This window comes from Macrobrachium nipponense, chromosome 2 (genome assembly GCF_015104395.2).
Source record: "Macrobrachium nipponense isolate FS-2020 chromosome 2, ASM1510439v2, whole genome shotgun sequence".
Taxonomy (NCBI): domain Eukaryota; kingdom Metazoa; phylum Arthropoda; class Malacostraca; order Decapoda; family Palaemonidae; genus Macrobrachium; species Macrobrachium nipponense.
In genome coordinates, this window is record NC_087201.1 from 57,365,923 (window position 1) to 57,389,770 (window position 23,848).

The 23,848-nt window shown below is 44.9% G+C and overlaps 1 protein-coding gene across 1 annotated transcript in view; it reads left to right on the forward strand.

Moving 5' to 3' along the window:
• The window catches only part of LOC135220603 (gamma-tubulin complex component 3 homolog), a 269,457-nt gene that overhangs the window by 181,263 nt on the left and 64,346 nt on the right, over positions 1 to 23,848 (forward strand). The window contains exon 10 of the mRNA XM_064257896.1: positions 700 to 851. Coding sequence (XP_064113966.1) covers positions 700 to 851 — 152 coding nt within the window. The remainder of the gene's footprint in view (positions 1 to 699; positions 852 to 23,848) is intronic.

The window sequence follows — 23,848 nt, forward strand, 5'->3', positions numbered from 1 at the left end:
TGCTTTTTGTACAGCATTTGTGATTGAGCCTTACGTATGTCCTAGATGGAGTGGGGTATATTTCTGTAGAGCATAATTGGAGCTTTGTCTGGCCCTTAAACCATACTAGCCGACCATCGTAGCATTCATAGTAACATACTGCAAACCTTAGCTTAGCAGTGCAATTTACTTAATCTACCATATGCAAACATAAGTCATTAAAATCCATAATTTACTTAAAACAGTTACAATTTAGCACTGTAATATAAATTCACTCTGGTAAACAGATTTCTTGCTTAAAGTGCATCTTTGTCATAGATGGTATATTTTAATCAAGTATCCCAACACTATTTATGAGCAAAATAGGGAATAGAGTATTGTAGAGTATTAAATGGTAGGTAGTACTTTGTACTTTAAGGCCTCTGTTCAGATATTGTCAAACCCTACTCATGCCAGTTTACTGTTAACTCAGCACCCTTTTGATATTGGATATTTTGTGTTGAGTGTTTTATGTAGTGTATGTTACTTTACATAAATAATATATAACAAGTAAGTGAAATAATCTTTTGTGGAAATTGCTTGCTGTTGGTCACCTTGTTGCTGTTAAAATAATTTTGAAATTGTGCTTGCTAAATTTGAAAAGATGCAAATGAGTCAGAAGTTTAATTTTAGGTTTTAAATTTTGCATTCTCAAACAGTATATCTAATTTTATATTTCAGATGGCTTATGCTGCCAAGTTTTATCTCAAAATTGCAAGCAGAAAAAATTTTAGCATCTGGAAAATCACTCAATTTTTTGAGAAATGTGTGCCATTTTAATGCTCCAATTGCTGGACGAGAAGTGATCAAGGCAGCTTTACAGCAAACTACAGGTACGTCATGTTTTATTTTTTTCATCATTAATTCAAGATTATTGAAAATGTGCTAGTACACAAGTTTGTAATTTTTAATGGTTTAAATACTTTCAAAGTAGTTTTCTTGAATAACCCTTTCTTTATTAAATTCAGTTTTCTTTACACAAATTGTATGAAAGTCGTACAAATTCTAAAATATGCTGGGTCACTCCACATGCAGTTTTGCAGTAAAGGAAATAATGTTGATAAAGCAACCAAAGGAGCTGTCAGTATGACTAGATTAAACATTCCTGTCCCTGTTAGTGATTTACTGTGTCTTGACCCACCAGATGCTATTATGAATAGGGGTTAGTTTTTCCAGACCTCTGAGTCTCAAGTAAACTCTTCTCGGGCTGGTAAAACACCAGATGCTAAGGGATGCCACTTAGGTATTATGGCAATACAGGCAGTCCCCGGTTATTGGCAGACTCTGCTATCGGTGATCTGGTTTTATGGCACAAAAGCGGTAATTTATGGTGCCAAAACGTGACTAGTTCTGGTTATCAGCGCCATAAGGTACCCTAACACATATGGCTCACCAAACGGGCACCATAAGGGTGCTTATGGTGCAGATAACTGGTTATCAGCGCCATAAGCACCATAAATCACTGAGTTTTGGTTAATGGCGGTTTTCGCTTATCGGCACACCCACGGGAACGGAACCACTGCTGATAACCGGGGACTGCCTGTATTATGCTCTTGCAACTTTAGTCATAAAAACAATATTTTCTTGCTCATTTTTTAACATAACTTAATGTTATACATGGTTTTAATCGCCTTTGTCTCATTCATAATCAATAAACTTTCAGATATTTAAAAAAATTTATATTTAAAAAGATTTTTTGAAAAGAAAAAAGTTTTCAAAAACCACTTTTTATTTTTGGAATACTTTGTACAATATTTTCTGCGACAATTTCAAAATTTTTCATGACAGTATTACTCCTTAGCTATTCAAGAAACACATAAAAAAGTAAAAAAAAAAAAATATATATACAATTATTAATTGGTTGATTGGGTGTGTGTGTGTAATTTAACCATTGTATGCACACTAACCTAAAAACCAGGATGTATTATTATTGTCACTGTATAATTATCTATCTCAAAATCACTATTTGATGAAAATGAGTAAGCATCATCATCAAAAGCCTTTACGTATCGCCAAAGTTTACAAAATAAACAAAGATTTACATAAATCTTTGGCCTTTGCTCTACCTAGAAGATACAAAAGCCTCCCTTGTCCTGGCCCCCTGGCTGAAGGAAGGTTTATAATTTTGCTATTTTTATACCTATGATAAGAGAAATCTGTCATCTTCTATGTTGAGGAGACTCTTGATGTCGTTCGAGCAGAGCTAAGGGCCGTGACTAAATTTACTGTGGTATTAGAAAATAAAGTGTTGATAATACAATGTTCCCTTTTTTATGCATTTAACATAATGAAACACATTATTCACTTGTCCAGGGGGGAAATTTTACTAATTTGCAAATTTTTTCATAGTGATATTCACTAATTAAATTTTTTGGATAATTTTTTTTTTTTATTGGTAGCCCCCGGTTACTGTTGATATCGATTACCGGCATTTTGGTTTTGCGGAACTTGTTCAATATACTATTTTTAAGTGTGTTTTACCCTCCATAAGATTTATAGCACTGTTGTCTGGTTATTGGTGGCTTAAGCTAAGTGCAGAGACCTATAAAATACAAACATACGAATATGCATCTTTTCCTTGGCTCTCTTAAAGTTATCCTTTACTTCGCTATATCCAATAATAATGCATGTACGGTCAACCCCCTGTATTCGCGGACTCCAGATTTGCTGACTCATGAATTTGCAGATTTCTCTCTGAAATGTTTATAGTGGACCCCCCGTATTCGCGTTCTCCGGATTCGCCGAATCACACATTCGCAGATTTCTCTTGGGAATGTTTCCCTGCATTATTCGCGGAAAATTTGCACATTCGCGGTATTTTTCTATGAGAAATATCAACAAATTCCTGGTTTTTTTGATAAATTTCATCATTAAATGCACTTTTTGTGATAAAATTATTAAAAAAACCAAGTATGAAAACTTTTAGTGGGTTTTTCTTGAGTTTAAACTAACAAAATAGGCTGTTTTAAGCGTTTTTATAGGGGTTCCAAACATTCGCGGGTTCTAACTATTTACGGGGGGTGTCTGGTACGCATCCCCCGCAAATACGGGGGACCTCTATACCCCCATTTTGTTCCTACACATTATACAAACCATCGGTCCTTTACATAAGAAATTACTTTCAGCGCCAGCTAGAACTTGGTCGTAAGATTCTATAACAAGGTTGTTACGCAGTAACTGCTTGTCTGATAGTTGGGAGTCCTGCCCGACTGGATGTGAACATTCCACTTTGCTTTCGACCGCCGTCATGTGCAGACGTTCTCTCTCTACCCGCTTCTGTCGTGAGATCGCTAATTTCTTTATTTTTTTTCTCTTGAGTATAATTGTAATTATTTAGTTATTTGTGTGTTTGTACGAATATGATGCAGACCCACGAATCAGATAAGCCTACTTGACCCCCATCTACGTGGCGATTATGCCCTGGAGTGGACCCTCAAGCCCTCTGTGCAAGATGCTGAGGGCGGGAATGCAATAGATCAGTGACGTGTGACACTTGTATCTCTTGGTCAGAGGAGCAGTGGGAGAGATACGAGGAAGGAAGAAGCCGCGTAAGTCTGCCAGTCATCGTCAGAAAGCTCTCCCTCGGCTCCTTTGGTGACCGATACATCGTCTTCTTTCCTTCCTCCACGTAAACTCCCCCGTCTCACTCTTTGCCCTTCGGGGAACATGTCTCTCTCTGCCTCTTCACTCGATCTGTCGAGTGCAGAGGAAGGAGGGAGGCATCCCGACCTGGAGTTGTACTCAGGAACTTCTGTCCGCTCAGTGGGGGATCCTTCCACCTCTGGGCGAACAGGAACTCCCCCCATTAACCCGACTATTGCTTCTTCAGGTTTGTCTGCCTCCGTGGATGGGGATCTGCAGCAGGTACGGCGAACACTGAATCTACCTGGCACTTCTATGATAAGGTGACTGCTTCACCACTTCGCAGCAGTCCCAGTGGTTGAGTCGAGGACGACAACAATGCTCTCGACACCTGGGTATGTGGCACCACCACACCTGGTATATACCCAGTACGTTACCTTGTTAACACCCACTGCTGTGGTGCAAGCACCAGTGCTGCATACATCGAAGGTGGATTATTTCCCACCTCCTCCTCCAGGTTATGCTGTTCTCGCTCCTCCCTCAGACTTTGAGTGCCCCAAGAGCTCGCCCCAAGACCTCCCACCTGTCGTCGTCGCCGTACATGCTGTCCCTGTCCCTGCTTGTGGAAGTGCTGCTGCTCCGTCAGGTCCTCCTTCCCAGGTCGCTCTGGAGCCTGCTGCTTCGGGAGCCGCTGCAGCCCCGTCCTGGGTGGGAGATCTTTCTGCTGTCCTGAGGAAGTTGGCGAAGAGGAAGTCCAAGAAGAAGAGGAAGGCGTCTTCTTCGTCTTCTTCTGCCGTCTCTTCCACTTCTCCTTCCGAGGCTCCCCTGCCGAAGAAGCTTCAAGGTGCTCCCACCCCCCCCCCCCCCCCCCCCTCTTCCAGAAGTCTTGCTCAGAGTTTTCTAAGGGCCTGCGTCATCGTCCTGGTGAGAGAGGTGGGCCTTCTGCTGGTCCTCCCGTTTCCAAAGGAACTGGAACCGCCTCTCCTTCCTCAGGGAAGAGGAGGGGGCCCATAGAGGTACCTGCTGCTGCCAGTACCTTTGCTCCCAGTTCTGGAGGTTCCACCTCTTCAGCAGGAACCGTCTTGGGTGCTTGCCAGCGAGCATCTCCAAGTGTACAGTCACCTGCTGGTGACCATGCAGCCAGAGTCCAGGCCGCTGAGCACGGACCGTGCACGAGGCGAGACTGGGAGGAGGTCCCCCCCAGTCCCTGGTAGCGGCTTCAGGTGCTTTTGGGACCGCCGTGACGTGTTGAGAAGACGGTGATCGGTCTCAAGGTGTGGTGGATGATACACGTCACCCAACCGACGATCACACCAGCGTGATCAGACGGTCCAGGCAGCTGGTAGCGGTTCCTCTGACGCGAGAAATAAACGCTACCGTCCTCGGACCAGCGCTTCTCCACAGGGAGACCACTGGTCTAGACCTGCAGACCAGTCATCACTGTGTGTTGGTGATCACCTGCAGCCTTCTCTGTCCACCGGTTCTGCTGGTAGACAGAGCGGGAGCGTTACATCTGCCTCACCTGTCCTTTCGACCTCCTCGGGATACAGCGGGAGGAGCGAGGCGACTAGGGGGTACCGTGAGGAGTGCGCTTCTCTCGGTCCGGCCATGAAAGCGTATGAGCCTGGTTCGGTCTTAGGACCCAAGAGGTCATAGGCTCAAGTGGTTAGAGGAGATCATGGTGGGGCTGACGAGGTTCTTCCTTCCGAAGGAAGTGTGTCTCGGGAGGGGCTAGGTCTGGATGGACCTGATGGTCCGTCGTCTCAGGACGCAGTCACCCCCAAGATACAGAGGTCTTTTGCGGAGGTCATCGCGCTGATCCGTCAGCACAATGACCTCGGGGAAGGATTGACGGTTGCCCCCTCTGACTGTCCATCTAGGTTAGAGTCGTTCTGGGGTCCAAAAAAGGAACCCAGAGCGTCCGTGGGGCTTCCTTTGTCTTCCTTGGTTGATGGTGGGCTGGACCAGCTGAACGCTCTTATCTCAGGACAAGAAGCTTCACTTAGGTCCGGCAGGTAAGACAAGTTGCTTCCCCCTCCTCTGCCTCGTTAGCGGTACTTTTACATGCCTTCGTTTGACCCCTTGCCGACCAGACAGGTTGTCCCAGAGTTGGCTCGTCTAACTCTGGGCTTGCCTCTTCAACACCTGCTGTCAGAGAACCTCTGGTTCATGCAGCAAGAGGCAATGGCCCTGGAGTTTACTACTATGGCAACCTTCCAGGCCGTCTCCTGGCTGGATCTGTGGTTCCTCACAGTATCCAGGGTCGCAGCCTCTTCGGGACCTATTGCTCCTGGGGAAGACTTGGCCTTTGGGAGACTTTGTCAATCAGGAGGTAGGGCTATCTCCTACCTGGCCAACCAGACTGGTAACCTGTGGCCCAACCTGGTGCTGAGGAGGAGGGACGCTGTCCTGAATCAGGTAACCAAGGTGGCTTGTCACGAATTGGCAGTGGGTCTCAGGAATGGATCTTTATTGGGTTCCTAACTTTCTCTTCCCTAGAGAGATGGTAGATGCTGCAGTGGAGAAACGGAGAGCTTAATACAGCGACTGTTTGGTACACCAGGCAGTTACGAAGACTTCTGGGCCGTCTTGTTCAACTGCGGCTAAGCCTCGGAGCTTAGCTAGCTCTTCCTCCGCCACTAAGACTTCAGTACCGTCGAAGGGAGCGCATAGAAAGACCCAGCCTTCCTCTTTAGCTTCGGGAGGTGAGCGTCAGCCCCCCTCTCAGCCCCCCTCCTCTTGTGTGGAAGGGGGTTGATTGAAAGGGGAAGAAGGGGAAATGCTAGGGACAGCGTTCCCCCTTGCCTGGTGCTGAAAGTAGGGGGGTGCCTGGCGAGCCATTGGGCAGCATAGCAGCGCTACGGAGCCGAGATTTGGTTAGTAGATGTCCTTCGGGAGGGATATCTTCTTTCCTTTGAGTCGAGGCCACCCCTCACTTCCCACCCGGTCCATCATCAGACATACGTTCCCGGTTCTGCCAGGGATGCAGCACTCAGGGAAGAAGTGCAGACGATGCTGAGCAAGGGAGCTGTAGAAATCGTGCGAGAACTATCACCGGGGTTCTACATCTGACTTTTCCTGGTGGAGAAGTCTAAGGGGGCCTGGAGACCCGTGATAGATCTCTCTCCTCTGAACCAATTCATTCGCCAGACTTGGTTCACGATGGAAACGCCATGCTCCGTGCTCGATTCTATCAGGGGAATGATTTCATGCTTTCGATGGATCTGAAGGATGCGTATTTTCAAATACCCATCCATCAGTCCTCCAGAAAGTACCTTCGCTTTATCCTCGATGGGACGGTGTGCCAATTCAGGGCACTTTGCTTTGGACCCTCAACCGCCCCTCAGGTGTTTACGTGAGTGTTCACTCTGGTGTTGGCTTGGGCCCATTCAGTTGGGATACGTCTTTTTAGGTATTTTGGCGATTAGCTAGTCCTGGTGAGCTCTTGCTTGCAGTTGCTGCAGGACAGAGATTGCCATCTTGACTTTTGTTGCGATCTAGGGATTGTGATAAATTTTGAGAAGTCGGATCTCGAGCCCAAGCAGAGGATAAAGTACCCGGGCATGCTGATCGACATGGTAGCAGCACGTGTCTTCCCCGCAAACTTGGGGATCAGCAGGTTCAGATAGGCAGCTCGTCTGTTTCTGTCATGACAGGAACAGCCAGCTCAGCTTTGGCAGGTCTTGATCGGTCACCTGTTGTCGGTAGAGAAGCTAGTCCCTCACGGGCATCTTCACCTGCAGTCTCTGCAATGGAGACTGAAGGATTGTTGGTCACAGGCACAGGATCCACAATCCTTCCTGGTTCCTCTCATGGAAGAAGTAAGGGAGGATTTAGCCTGGTGGCTGGATGGCAGGAACCTCTAAATAGGAGTGCAGTTGTACACTCCCCCTCCGGAGGTGCTTCTGTTCTGCATTGACAGAGGGTTGGGGCGCACACCTGGAGGAGTTGCTGGTTTCAGGTGTGTGGAATTGACACGACAAACACCTTCACATCAACATCCTGGAACTCAAGGCAGCGTTTCTCGCGCTCCAAGAATTCTGGGAACGGTTGATGGGACACTGGGGTGTTAATGAGCGACAGCACCACGGTAGTGGCGTACGTCAACAAATGGGGGCCGAGTGTCCCTCCTGTTGCATCAGTTGACGGGGCAGATGCATGAGTGGGCAGCGGCTCACTCGGTAGCCCTGTCAGCCAGGTACATTCCAGGCAAGAGGAATGTAGTGGCAGACAAGCTCAGCTGCCAGAATGAGGTGACTGGGACAAGACATGGCAGAAAGGCTATTCAACCTGTGGTGGATCTGCTCGCCACCGGGCACAAAAGAAAACTCCCGGTTTGTTCATGAAACTTAGCTGTATTCTCTGAAGTCCGACAGAATTTCTAAAAACTTACGACACACGTAGTGGGAGTAGGGTGGTTAGTACCCATTCCCGCTGCTGGGAGGTGGGTATCAGGAACCATTCCCATTTTCTATCAGATTTCTTCTGTCGCCGGTGTTGTAAACATCTGTTTACAGCACCTCCGCCTCAGGATTTTGGAAAACTGTTATTGCTTGAGTACCCTCTTGACTTTTTGGTTTTTTGATATTGGATCGATAGCTAGGCATACGTTGACTGTGGATTGTTTGGATTTTGGCTTGGTTTTTCCTTAAATAAGATGTCTGGGTCTAGTTCGGCTAGCGCCAGGGTGTGTATGAAGGATGAATGTAAGGTGAGGCTACCAAAGGCTTTGGTTGATCCTCACACAGTATGTAAGAGATGTAGGGGACAAGTGTGTACGTATGATTTTCGCTGCACTGAATGCGAAAGTTTAACTGATTTGCAATGGAAGACGTATGAATCTTACGTTAAGAAATTAGAGCGTGACAGGATCAGGAGGTCTTCCTCCAGGAGTAAGTTTGGTAGCAGACAGGGTATTACTGTATCCCCTTCTAACCCTCCTGTAGAGTTTGTAACTCCTAACCCCGTAGTGTTGCCTTCGGGCCCTCAAGTGGTGTCTGCGGAGGGTAATGCCCTTTCGCTTATTCTGGATTCGTTGAAGACGCTAGAATCCAAAGTGCTTGCCCTAGAAAATAGGCAAAGTGTTAAGTGCAGTGATAGTGCCCCTAGTGAAGTGGAGGGGGTGTCAGATCGGCCCTATAGCGGCTCTAGGCTGGGACCTCTGCCGGACTTCCAGGACTCAGGGAGAGGGCATGCCGAAGGAGGGTTACGGGGATCCCCCACCGATCTGACGTCCCTTCAGCAGTTCCTGTAGACGCTTCCCAGGCTGCTAAGGAGCGTGCTCGAGCACGCCTCCTTAAGGATTGTTTTTCGTCTTCCGATGCGTCCTCCCCGCGCAAGGGGTGGGAATCTCATCCGGATTCGCGGCCTCTGAAGAGGACCTTCCAAGATCAAGACGCTTCACATCATGCTCTGTCTGATTGGCGGTCTTCTCCGGAAAGCGTAGCTTTTCCGCCTCAGAAGAAGACTAGGACGTCATCCGACGATGACGCCTTCGAGCGCCCCAGTCGCTCTAGAGCCAGGGCTTTTCCTGTGAGAAGGAAGAAGGCGTCCCCTCGCCCCTCGCCTTCTCACAGGCACAGCTCTTCTCCTCGTAGGGAGACTTCGCAGACTGAGATCATCCTCGCTATGCAACGTCAACTAGATGCGTTGCTTAAGCAGAAGGAGACGATTCCTCGTTGCAGGAAGGACGACAGACTGCCGATTAAAAGGACCAGACAGTCTCCCCCGCCTTCTCATTCTTCCCCGTCTCCTGGTTTTTCGCCCTCTAGACTTCGTTCTTCTCCCCAGTGCTCATCTAGAGGTGGCGGTAGACGTCATCCGACTTGCTCCCTTGGAGAGAGAGGTCTCATCGCGCTCCCCTCTCATCTCGGCGAGAGGACGATCGGCATTCCGATCTCGACGCTTTTGCTGATGACGAAGTTGTACCTGTTGTACGGACTTCAGTACGTGCTGATCCTCGTAGTAAGGAAAGGGAGTCTTCCTTTTCTGCTCCTCTTCGACCTGCTCGTTTCGACGCCCAACGTGACGCTTGTCAGGAAGCAGGACCTGACTCTTCGCGGGACGTTCGTATGGACGCTTCGCTGGACGTTCAGAGGGACGCTTCGCTCGACGCTCGTTTGGACGCTTTGCTGGACGCTCGGATGGACGCTAGGATGGACGCTCCGCTGGACGCTTGTAGGGAAGCTCGTAAGATCGCTTTGGGCGCGAACGTGGAAGTTCGCTCTCACTCGGACGCTTCACGGCTTCGTGCAATATCACGTTCTCCACAAGCTTTGGTATCTGATCCTGCGACTGTGAAGGATTCTGTTTCGGGTGCGCTCCCCACTTCTTCTCGACATCGTTCAGATATGAGACTGGGGGCAAAAGGACTTTTGCCTCTTCCTTCGGGGTTTCACTCTGGTAAGGAAGAAGGGGAGTTAAGCTGTTCTTCTGAGGATGTTGACGGAGAACAGCCTTCGACGTCTGCTTCATCGGACTACCAAGCCTTGGCTCGGCTTCTCCGTGATTCGTTCGGGGATACCTTCCTTCCTTCTGCTCCTCCTTCACCTCCCTCGCAGTTTTCATCATCGAAAGCAAGCAAGACGTCTGGTTTTGTTAAAATGAAGACTTCGCTATTGACCAAGAGAGCTTTCCATAAGGTCAACACCTGGATGGAATCTAGGAAAGCACAAGGAAGGACCACTTTCGCCCTGCCTCCGTCTAGACTTAGCGGTAAGGCAGGGATGTGGTACGAAACTGGTGAAGAGTTGGGACTGAAGGTTCCTACTTCAGCGCAAGGAGATTTCGCCAGCGTTGTGGATGCCTCTAGGAGATCTCTCCTAGCTTCAGCTAAAGTTTCGTGGACGACTTCAGAACTGGACCATCTTTTGAAGGGCCTTTTCCAGTCCTTGGAAGTCTTCAACTTCTTAGACTGGTGTCTGGGAGTGCTAGACAACCAGTCTCGTAAGCCAGATTCGATTAGCCTCGGGGAGCTGTCCAGTGTATTGTCATGCATGGACAAGGCCGTCAGGGATGGCTCGGAGTTAGCCTCTCATTTTTCCGCAGGCGTTTTGAAGAAGAGATCGCTTTTTTGCAATTTTGCAGTTAAATCTGTCTCTCCCTCACAGAGGGCAGAGCTTTTGTATGCGCCTTTTTCGAGCCATCTCTTCCCCCAGGCTATGGTGAAGGATCTGGCGGTAAGCCTTCAAGAAAAAGCCACTCAAGATCTTTTGGCTCAGTCGTCGCGACGTCCTACTGGCCCTTCCACGTCTTCAGGAAGCCAGTCTCTTAGGAAGCAGAAGCCCTTTCGTGGAGGAACTTCAGCTAGATCTTCACCCCGAGGAAGAAGTCATCCTAGAGGTAGAGCCCCGGCTAAGTCTAGGGGCAAGAAATGAGAGATCCGTCCTTCAGTTGCCGGTAGGAGCCAGGCTGCAGTTGTTCGTAGAAGCCTGGAGAGAGAGAGAGGCGGACACCTGGTCTCTCAACATCATAGAGAAGGGGTACAAAATCCCTTTCGTAAAGCCGCCCCCGCTGACTTCCACTCCCAGGGACTTGTCCCCGTCGTATCCTCGAGAGAAGCGGAAGATACTTTTCGATCTGCTCGAGCAGATGCTCGAGAAGAGAGCAGTGGAACAGGTCTTAGACCTGGCATCGCCAGGATTTTACAACAGATTGTTTCTAGTTCCAAAACAGTCGGGAGGGTGGCGGCCGGTCTTGGACGTAAGTCGTCTGAACCTCTTTATAGAGAAGCAGAGGTTCAAGATGGAGACACCTCAGTCAGTTCTGGGGGCCTTAAGACCTGGAGATTGGATGGTATCACTCAACCTTCAGGACGCCTACTTTCACGTCCCGATACATCCCCAATCAATGAAGTACCTTCGCTTCGTCTTGAAAGGAAAGGTATTTCAGTTCAGGGCTCTTTGTTTCGGACTGAGTACGGCCCCATTTGTGTTCACCATCTTAATGAAGAATGTGGCGAGGTGGCTCCATCTTTCCAACATCAGGATCTCGCTGTATCTGGACGACTGGCTCATACGAGCCTCTTCGCAGACCCGGTGCCTGAAGGACCTGCAAACGACTCTGTCTTTAGCTGCGTCCCTGGGACTTCTGGTAAACTTCGAAAAGTCACATCTGACCCCAACACAGTCCATCGTGTATCTGGGGATTCAGATGGATTCAGTGGCTTTTCGGGCTTTTCCGTCCCAGGAATGTCAGCAACAAGGCATAAAAAAGTGTCAGCCTTTCTAGGGAAGGATTCATGCTCGGTGAGGGAATGGATGAGTCTGCTGGGGACCATTTCCTCGCTGGAGAAGTTTGTTTCCCTGGGGAGGCTACACCTCCGACCTCTTCGGTTCTTCCTGTCGGACAGCTGGACAGACAAGGACAACCTCGACATGATTTTAACCATCTCAGAAGAGGTTAAGAGCCATGTAAGATGGTGGCTCGATCCGTTGAAGCTGTCAGAGGGCATGTCCCTCAAGCTTCGGAACCCCGACCTAGTGTTGTTCTCCGACGCGTCATCCACGGGGTGGGGAGCAACACTAGGAGGGGAGGAAGTGTCAGGCACCTGGAGAGGGGAACAGGTAGCCTGGCATATCAACTTCAAAGAGCTGACAGCGATTAAGTTAGCACTCCGGTTCTTTCAAGACAAAGTCTCCCGTCGCGTAGTCCAAGTCAACTCGGACAACACCACAGCCCTGGCATACTTGAAGAAGCAAGGAGGAACGCACTCTCGCTCCCTGTTCGCTCTAGCGAAAGAGATTCTTCTTTGGGCGAAGGCGAGAGAAGTCACGATCCTAACAAGGTTCATTGCCGGAGTCGAGAACGTCCGTGCGGATCTCCTCAGTCGACAAGGACAATTGCTGCCGACAGAGTGGACCCTCCATCAGGACGTATGCCAGGAGCTGTGGGGTCTTTGGGGATGTCCTTTGGTGGACATTTTCGCGACATCAAGAACGGCGAGACTTCCTCTTTACTGCTCCCCGGTTCTCGATCCGGGAGCAGTAGCAGTAGACGCCCTTCTATGGGATTGGACGGGCCTAGACCTCTACGCATTTCCCCCCTTCAAGATTCTGGGGGAAGTGATAAGAAAGTTTGCAGCTTCGGAAGGGATGAGGTTGACGTTAATCACCCCCTTTTGGCCCGCAGCGGACTGGTTCACAGAGGTGATGTCCTTCCTGGTAGATTTTCCGAGATCTCTTCCGTCAAGGAGAGATCTACTCAAACAGCCCCACTTCGAGAGGTACCACAAAAACCTCTCCCCTCTGAGTCTGACTGCGTTCAGACTATCCAGAAGCTGGCCAAAGTGAGAGGTTTTTCGAAACCTGTGACTAAAGCTATCGCCACCGCGAGGAGACCTTCATCAATCGCGGTGTACCAATCGAAGTGGGCAGCTTTTAGGAGCTGGTGTAAGAAGAAAGGAGTTTCCTCTACCATGACCTCTGTGAGCCAGATCGCCGACTTTCTACTTTACCTCAGACGAGATTTGAAGCTTGCAGTGTCGACCATTAAGGGCTACAGAAGTGTTTTATCTGTAGTATTTCGCCATAGAGGTTTAGACCTAGCTAATAACAAAGATCTCCATGATCTATTGAGATCTTTTGAGACCACCAAGGTGCCTCTACCTAAGTTGCCTTCTTGGGACTTAGACGTGGCCTGAAGTTTTTAATGTCAAGTCGCTTTGAACCTCTTCACACTGCGTCTTTGCGAGACTTGACAAAGAAGACTGTATTCCTAACTGCTCTGGCGACGGCGAAGAGAGTTAGCGAGATACAAGCTATAAGTAAGCACGTCGGCTTCAAAGGGTATAATGCGGTCTGCTCTTTGGGAATGACGTTTCTGGCTAAAAATGAAAACCCCTCCAACCCTTGGCCTAAGGCGTTCGAGATCAAGGGTATGGCAGAGATCATTGGTCAAGAGCCAGAAAGAGTCCTGTGTCCTGTCAGGGCTCTAAGAGAATACCTTCGGAGAACAAGGAATTGTAGAGGTTCTGCGGAGAACTTATGGTGTTCGGTCAAGAGACCAGACATGCCCATGTCCAAGAATGCGCTGGCATTTTTTTTAAGGAACACCATAAAGGAGGCACACTCATCTTGCAAGGATAGTGACTTTGGACTGTTGAGGGTAAACGCTCACGAAGTGAGGGCTGTTTCGACCTCGATAGCCTTCCAGAAAAATATGGCCCTCAAAGACATTTTGAGTGCCTTTTTTGGAGGAGTAACTCGGTGTTCGCCTCGCACTACCTACGGGAGGTGAGAACGACGTACGAAAACTGTTACACTCTTGGGCCATACGTCGCCGCAGACACTATTTTGGGGGCAGGAGGTGGCACTCATCCTTTCCCATAGAAAAGGGTAGGTGAGTTTTTTAATCTTAGTAATGTTTATGGTTGTAGGGTCGGCTGCCGAATGCGGACTTCCCTTCTTTTAGCCTTTGTATGTGGGAGTATTTTGTTAGGCTAACTTAGGTGGTGGTTTTGCCTCGTTGCCCTCAGAAGTATGGTCATGGTCTAGTCACATTGTGGTCACGTCCCCGTTGACAGATCATCTAGAGCGCACCAACTACACAGGTCACTACCTTGTTGGTAACTCTAGTGAAGCAGATGCAGGCTTGGGTGACAGTAATCACGAAGTCAGCTATGCTAACAGGTAAGGAACCAAGATGTCAATCATCTACATGTATATGTTTCCTAAAATCCTTTTCTGTCTCTCCCACCGCCAAAGGTGGGATTCAACTATATATATCTGACAGGTAAGTTTCATGAACAAAATTATAATGTTAAGATACAATAAAGTTTGTTCATACTTACCTGGCAGATATATATATAGCTGTATTCTCTGAAGTTCGACAGAATTTCTAAAAACTTACGACACACGTAGTGGGAGTAGGGTGGTTAGTACCCATTCCCGCCGCTGGGAGGCGGGTATCAGGAACTATTCCCATTTTCTATCAGATTTCTATCTCCACTGTCTCCTGAGGGGAGGTGGGTGGGTACTTTAAATATATATATCTGCCAGGTAAGTATGAACAAACTTTATTGTATCTTAACAATATCATTTTTCTTCTCCGACGTGGCGGACCCATGGGCAGCTGCAGAGGATGCGTTCCAACACCCGTGGGACAACCTCAAAGTGTATGCCTTTCCCCCGCGTTGTCTGATTCGCAAGGTGATCAGCAGTGCGCTGGTCACCAGAACCCTTCGGATGATTCTGGTGGCACCCAAATGGCCTCAGGCTGTTTGGTATCAAGACCTGCTGGCTCCTCTCTCGGAGGCACGGGAGATTCGCCCATGTCACAACCTGCTGTGTCAACCGTATGTGGAACGATACCACCAGGCAGCACATTCCCTGCATTTTCACGGCTGGCGGTTATCCACCATCTCGCTGAGCAGCAACAGAGATGTCTGGATACCTTAGACAGTTCTCTGCAGTAGTATACCAGGAAGTGGTCCGTCTTCTGTGGTTGGTGTCGTAGACCCTCCGCTCAGAGCCACTTTTCAGCAGGTAGCAAATTTCCTCGTCTTTCTCCGCCGAGAGAAGCTCCTTTCTGTCTCTGCAGTTAAAGGATATAGAGCTGCTTTGGCTTTAGTCCTTAAGCTGTGAGGGGTGGATATTTCCTCTTCTATGGAAATATCCCTCCTTATGAGGAGCTTCGAGAGGTCTTGCCCACCCGGAGAACTCAGGCCCCGTGAGTGGGATGTGACTCTCGTCTTAAGGAGTTTGATCCCCTCCCCAGAGGACTTCATTGGTAATGATGCAGAAGAGATGCTACTTTGTCCTGTTAGAGTGCTATGGCGCTATCTGAAGAGAACTTGCCATCTCAGGCCTGAGTGTTGACACCTCTTCGTTAGCACCGGGGTAACCAAGAAAGAAGTCTCCAAGAACACTATTTCTCTCTGGCTTCATGATGTGATCAGGAAAGCGTACGACTCCGAAAGGAGTTTTGACACCGGTACCTTTTGCCCGGGAGCCCACGAAGTTAGAGGTATTGGTCCTACCCTTGCATTCTGCAAGAACTTGTCAGTTGCACAGGTGCTGAAGGCAGGGGTGTGGTCCAGGCAGATCACCTTCACCTCCTACCTTCTGGATATTGCCCACAGGTCCTTGGACACTTTTTTTTTTTTTTTTTCTTGGGACCCATAAGTAGCTCTTGGGACCCATGGTGGCTACTCAACAAGTCGTGTAGCTTACCCAGCTCCTCTAACGGGACAAGGTTGCATCTTGTCCTGGTGGTAACTGTATGAATGGAGAGCAAATGAGAGTGTGACTGGCTTCTCTTCCTTCTTCCTTTCTTCGCTCCTCCTGCAGGCAGATAGTGTCGGTCGTCACATGCTGGAGAGGGCGACTGAGCTCCATTTTATCTCTTTCATATGGGATAGAAGCAGGTATCTGTCCCTTCTCTAACAAGGGGAAGTGGACAGCAGTAAGAGAGAAACCCAATGCTATATATTTGGCCTCTTACTTACAACTATAAGTTCTTGCTTGCTGTTCATAATAGGTACACATGCCTCCCTCTTATGAATTGGTCCAGAGGTCTGCCCAATGGTCTTGCAGTGATCTCACTCCGATCATTTGGACAGAGGCAAGGATCTCCCCCCCCCCCTTGCTCTTACAACCAGGGAGGGTACCTTGGTTGGGCGAACACCAGTCTGTTCACAAGACTCAGATTCCTCCCACCAATAAGTGAGTCTTCCTTATGTAAAGGATTGATGGTTTGTATAACATGTAGGAACAAATCACAGTTTTTTAAAATAAATTGTATTTTTCCTAATTATACAAACCTAAGGTCCTTTACATATAGGCCCACCTTATGCCACCCCTCAGTCTGTTCCTGGGTCTAAAGCAAAGTGGAATGTTTACGTCCAGTTGGGTGGAACTCCTAACTATTGTTACAAGCAATTACTGCCTAACTACCTTGTTTAGAATCTTACGACTGAGTTCCAGCTAGCGCTGGAAGTAATTCTTTATGTAAAGGACCTCAGGTTTGTATACGTAGTTAGGAAAAATACAATTTACTTTCAAAAATTGTGATACAGTAGTACCTCGAGATACGAAATTAATCCGTTCTGAGGTGGCCTTCGTATAATGAGTTTTTCGTATCTTGGAACACATTTTACATGTAAAATGGCTAATCCGTTCCAAGCCCTCCAAAAACACCCCATTAAATTTCATAATAAAGCTAAATTGACCTATAAACAATGAAATACTACAACAATTTGGACCATTCAATACCTAAATTAAGAATAAAAATCCAAACTTGTAAATAAAGTGTATAATTAGTGTACAAGAAATATTATTACTATAACTATAACGTAAAATGTCGAAGCTTACCTTTCGAGTGAGGCTATCTCCGAAAGTGGCGGCAGAGGAGGAGGAGGAGGAGGAGGAGGAGGAGGACAAACGGCAGATAACGTACGTACGTACGTACACTTAACTTTACAAAAACACATAAAAAATTTAAGGAAAACTATAAAAATAAAATTTACGAAAAACATTAACAAAACTGTAACACTTTTAACTTCCAAAAATCTAAAAATTACGTAAATTTTTTTCATTTTTTTATATTTTTAACTTTTTTCTCTCTCTCCTCTCCTCTCTCTCTCTCTCTCTCGTCTCTCTCTGCTCTCTCTCTCTCTCTATCTCTCTCTCATCTCTCTCTCTCTCTCTCTCTCTCTCTCTCTCTCTCTCTCTCTCTCTCCAGAATTTCAACTTCATCACCACTTTCAACGTTCTGTTTTTCATCACTTGGTTCTTCCTTTTTGCTTTCAACTTTCTGTTTTTTATCACCTGGTTCTTCCTTTTTGCTTACTCCTGCTAATGCTGAAGGCCTCTTTAAAAAATAACTATCCAAGGAAGATTGCTTCTGCCTGCTTTTGACAATGTTCCTGAAATGACTCAGGCAAACGTCATCGAACTGCGCAAGCATACGACCTGTGTGAGCCTTTTCGGGGTGTCTTTTTTTCTATGAACGATTACACTTTATGAAAAGCGGCTAAGACCTCCTTAATTTCTGCCGTTGTCATAGGCTCCTCCTCTTCATCGCCGCTGCTGGAGAACTCTTGAACGACGTTATGTTGCATGGCCTCCAACTCCTTCAGGTTATCCATCGTAAGCTCCTCTTGGTGCTCCTCGAGAAGGTCGTTGATGTCGTCCTCGTCGACGACCAGCCCCATGGACTTGCCGAGTGCAACGATCTCGTCAAGATCTGGTTGGGAAACAGTTTCGGACTCAGCAGCACCAGCTTCGCCCACGTCGAATCCCTCGAAGTCTCGGTCGGATACGGCATCAGGCCAGAGTTTCCTCCACGAGGAATTCAAGGTTCGCCTCGAAACCTCCTGCCATGCTTGGTCGATGAGTCGGATGCATATGACGATGTCAAAATGCTCCTTCCAAAATTGACGCAAGGTGAGGTTTGTGGTATCGGTGATGTCGAAACATCTTTTGAAAAGATGTTTCGTGTACAGCTTCTTAAAGTTCGCTATCACTTGCTGGTCCATGGGCTGGAGGAGAGGGGTGGTGTTGGGCGGAAGAAAAAGAATCTTAACGAAGGAATACTCCGCTAGGATATCTTCCTCGAGGCCAGGAGGGTGGGGAGGGGCATTGTCCAACACCAGCAGACATTTCAGGGGGAGGCGCTTCTCTTGCAAAAAACTCTTCACAGTCGGGCCGAAACACAGATTTACCCACTCAGTGAACAAAAGCCTCGTTACCCAGGCTTTTGCATTAGCCCTCCACATCACTGGAAGCTTCTCCTTCAACACTTTGTGGGCCTTGAAGGCTCGAGGAGTCTCGGAGTGATACACCAGTAGGGGCTTCACCTTGCAATCCCCACTGGCGTTGGAACAAAGTGCGAGCGTAAGTCTGTCTTTCATAGGCTTATGCCCGGGTAGCTTCTTCTCTTCCTCCGTGATGTATGTCTGACGAGGCATTTTTTTCCAAAAAAGGCCAGTCTCATCACAGTTGAAAACCTGCTGAGAACTGTAGCCTTCCTTGGTCATCATCTCGTCGAAAGTCTTCTTAAATGCTTCGGCCGCTTTCGTGTCCGAGCTGGCAGCCTCCCCATGACGCACCACCGAATGGATGCCAGTCCGTTTACGGAATTTCTCGAACCAGCCATGCGAAGCCTTGAACTCTGGGGTTTGCGTCGAAGTCCCTTCCCCTCCGTCGTCTTCCGCCTGCGCAATCAAATCGCCGAAAATAGCACTGGCCTTGTGAGCGATTGCCGTCTCCGTTACTGTATCGCCAGCGATTTCTTTGTCTTTTATCCAGACGAGGAGCAGCCGCTCCATCTCGTCGTGCACATGGGTCCTCTTGCTGGACAAAATAGTGATGCCCTTCGATGGTGTAGTTGCTTTGATGGCATCCTTCTGTTTAAGGATGGTGCCTATTGTCGACGGATTACGGCCGTATTCCTTTGCGATCACACTAAATCGCATACCAGCTTCGTACTTCTTTATGATCTCCATCTTTGTCTCCAGAGACAGCATGCGCTTCTTTCCGTGAATTTCAACTTTCTTGGGACCCATGACTACGTTAATTTACGTAAAGTTACACAAATACGTAATAATACAGTCTTCGCACAACACGATAATATGTACTGCAACGAAATCACTAATGAATTTTTGTTACTAAACGAAATCGTTGGAGCGAACGAATGCCGAATGCGTACAGTAAAGTTTCGGGTGCGAAGTGGCCGAGCTAAGGCACGCCAACATGTACGTATAGAAGATGCATGATGGGAGGGATGCTGTCCAATCAGAGAGAAGGATCTCATGGCTTGGCTAGCATCAGGAACCAATGGGAGAGCAGGAGGATGGTGGCGAGTCTACGATAACTAAGATGGCGGCGTGCGGCGCGAGTTTCAAAGTTGTTATGGGGTGAATCTCGAACTTTCAGAAACCTTTCGTATCTTGAAAACTTTTCGTATGTAAAGCAGTAAAATTTTTCGTCTTTGCTTTCGTAACTTGGATTTTTCGTAAGTTGAGCCTTTCGTATCTCGAGGTACTACTGTATTTGCGGGAAATTTGCCTATTCTTGGTGTTTTTCTTTGAGAAATGTCCACAAATTCCTGTTTTTTCAATGTCATCATAAAGTGCACTTTTTGTGATAAAACTGTTAAAAAACCAGGTGTAAACATTTTTAGTGGGTTTTTCTTGAGTTTTAACTAACAAAATAGGCAATTGTAAGCGCTTTTATAGGGGTTTCAGCTATTCGTGGGTTCTAGCTATCCGCCGGGGGGTTTGGCACCCATCCCCCACAAATACGGGTGGGAACACTGTAGCCTTTTGTTGTTATTATATTATAAAATACAAACAAACCAATCATGAATGGTTTTGATAAGTCAGCTGAGGGCAGAGGTAAGATTATTTTACTGTATGTAATTCAATTCAAAGCAATTTTCTTGCTTCTATTTAGCATAAATTATTCTCTAGAAACTCTTATATGTGACAAGATTATTTTTCGTTAGTGAAGTGTTTTTAAACTGAAGTTATTTAAGTACCGATAACCGGTTGACTGGTTTTTTTTTTTTGCTCTTTTAAAAAATTATGCTTTACTTCAAGATATCCATTATTATTGTATGTAATCTTTTATTACTATAGTATAAAATACAAACAAAGCTATCAATGTTTTGGTTTGGAAAAATCAGCTGAGGGGAGAGACAGGTTTATTTCGCTCTATTTAACTCAATTCAGAGCAATTTTTGTGCTTTTATTTAGCGTAAATAGATCTCTAAAAACTAGTTACGTATATGGGACAAGGTTATATGAAGTGCTTTAAAGTTGAAATGTGACTGAAATACTTCTGTGAACTAGATTATTTTTTTCCTTAACCCTTAAACGCCGATTGGACGTATTAAACGTTGACGAAAATTGTCTGTTGGGTGCCGAATTGACGTACGAAACGTCGAAGCAAAAAAATTTTTTTTTTTAAATTCGCAGAAAAATAGTTATAGACCTTCTTGGCGAAAACTTTTGAATCACACACCTTGAGGGATGCTGGGAGTTCATGGATCAAGCTGTTGTTTTGTTTACAATCGTTATCCAGGTGCACATGCGCGAATTTCTTTCTTTTCGCACTTAAAATCATCAGCGACACATCTCAGAAATTATTTCGTCACTTTTGACATAATTTTTGCACCATTTTATATTAGCCATTACATAGAGTTTTGTATATGAAAATGTGTGCAATTTTATGTAGAGCACAACAAAAAACAACCCATAGTAGTAGCTTTTATCAGTTTTGAAATATTTTCATATACATAATGATAAGTGCCAGAATTTCAACCTTCGGTCCACTTTGACTCGACATAAATGGTAGAAAAACGCAATTGTAAGCTAAAACTCTTATATTCTAGTAATATTCAATCATTTACCTCCATTTTATAATAATTTGGAAGTCTCTAGCACAGTATTTCGATTTATGGTGAATTTATGAAAAAACTTTTTCCTTACGTCCGCGCGGTAACTCTTCTGAAAAAATCAGAAATTTTTTCGTACAATTGTCGTAATGTTTGCACCGTTTTATATTAGCTGTTAAATAAAGTTTTATATATGGAAATGTGTGCAATTTTATGTAGAATACAACTAAAAATAACCAATGGTTGTAACTTTTATCAGTTTTGAAATATTTTCATATACGTAATTAACGATAAGTATCAAAATTTCAACCTTCGGTCAACTTTGACTCGACTGAAGTGGTAAAAAACCGCAATTGTAAGCTAAAACTCTTACATTCTAGTAATCTTCAATCATTTACCTTCATTTTGCAACAGATTGGAAGTCTCTAGCACAATATTTCGAATTACGGTGAATTTTAGAAAAAAAAGTTTTATATGAGCTGTTACATGAAGTTTTATATATGAAAATGTGCACAATTTCATGTAGAATACAACTAAAAACAACCCATGGTTGTAGCTTTTATCAGTTTTGAAATATTTTCATATAAATAACGATAAGTGCCAAAATATCAACCTTTGGTCAACTTTGACTCGACCGAAATGGTTGGAAAACGCAATTGTAAGCAAAAACTCATACATTCTAGTAATTTCCAATCATTTACCTGTATTTTGCAATAAATTGGTAGTCTCTAGCACAATATTTCGATTTATGGTGAATTTATGAAAAAAACTTTTTTCTTACGTCCGCACGGTAACTTCCGAAAAAATAAGACATTTTTTTCGTCCAATTGTCATAATGTTTGCACTGTTTTATATTAGCTGTTACATAAAGTTTTACATATGAAAAGGTGCACAGTTTCATTTAGAATACAAAAAAAACAACCCATGGTTGTAAGTTTTTATCAGTTTTGAAATATTTTCATATAAATAAAGAAAAGTGCCAAAATTTCAACCTTCGGTCAACTTTGACTCGACCGAAATGGTCAAAAAACGCAATTGTAAGCTAAAAATATTACATTCTAGTAATACTCAATCATTTACCTTTATTTTGCAATAAATTGGAAGTCTCTAGCACAATATTTTGATTTATGGTAAATTTATGAAAAAAACTTTTTCCTTACGTCCGCGCGGTACTCTTCTGAAAAAATCATAAATTTTTTCGTGCGATTGTCGTAATGTTTGCACTATTTTATATTAGCCATTACATAAAGTTTTATATATGAAAATGTGTACAATTTCATGTAGAATACAACTAAAAACAACCCATGGTTGTAGCTTTTATCAGTTTTGAAATATTTTCATATAAATAACGATAAATAGAAAAAATTTGACCTTCGGTCAACTTTAACTGGACCGAAATGGTTGAAAACTGCAATTGTAAGCTACAACACTTACAGTCTAGTAATATTCAATCAATTACCTTCATTTTTCAACAAACAGGAAGTCTCTAGCACAATATTTCGATTTATGGTGAATTTTTGAAAACAGCTTTTTTTACGTCCGCACATTACGAATTCATGCATCATATTGTGATAATATTTTCTCTGTGTTACCTTGATCATTTTACAATTTGTTATATACCAAAATGATCCCAATTTAGTGTACAGTACAACGAAAAAAAATTAACTCGTTAGCTTTAACCGTTTTGCTCTTAGGGCGATTTGTATAGAATTATATATGAAATTTTTTTTCGCACTGTCATATATTCCAATATTTATATATGATAATAATATTGGTTTTTATTTCTGATGGTTGTATACTAAACTTCAGGTAATGACAAAAAAAGGAGCCAAAAATGAACTCTTAATCTTGAAAAATAAGCGTGCTTTGATTTTTTGAAAAAAAAATTTTTTCCACTTCAGCGCTCATCACGAACACCGCAGGCATACGGGAGACACTTTCGGAAATACCGGCTCGGCGTTTAAGGGTCAACCCTCTAACGCCGATTGTATGTATTAAATGTCGACATAAATTGTCTGTTGGGTGCTGATTGGACGTATTAAACGTTGGTAAAAAAGTTTTTTTAAAAATTTGCGGAAAAATACTTATAGGCCTACCAGGCGAAAACTTTAGAATCACGCGCAATGGGGGATGCTGGGAGCTCACGGATCAAGGCGTTGTTTTGTTTACAATCGTTATGCAGGCGCGCAAGCGCGAATTTCTTTCTTATCGCACTATAAAGTATCAGTGACGCATCTCAGAAATTATTTTGTCACTTTGACATAATTTTTGCTCCATTTTAAATTAGCCATTACATGGAGTATTATATATGAAAATGTGCGCAATTTCATGTAGAATACAACAAAAAAATACTCATGATTGTAGCTTTTATCAGTTTTGAAATATTTTCATATAAATAACGATAAGTGCCAAAATTTCACCCTTCGGTCAACTTTGACTACCGAAATGGTCGAAAAACGCAATTGTAAGCTAAAACTCTTATATTCTAGTAATACTCAATCATTTACCTTCATTTTGCAACAAATTGGACATCTCTAGCACAATATTTTGATTTATGGTAAATTTATGAAAAAAACTTTTTCCTTACGTCCGCGCGGTAACTCTTCTGATAAATTTTTTCGTGCGATTGTCGTAATGTTTGCACCATTTTAAATTAGCCGTTACATAAAGTTTTATATATGGAAATGTGCGCAATTTCATGTAGAATACAACTAAAATCAAGCCATGGTTGTAGCTTTTATCAGTTTTGAAATATTTTCATATAAATAACGATAAGTACAAAAATTTCAACCTTCGGTCAACTTTGACTCTACATAAATGGTAAAAAAACGCAATTGTAAGCTAAAACTATTACATTCTAGTAATACTCAAACATTTACCTTTATTTTGCAACAAATTGGAAGTCTCTAGC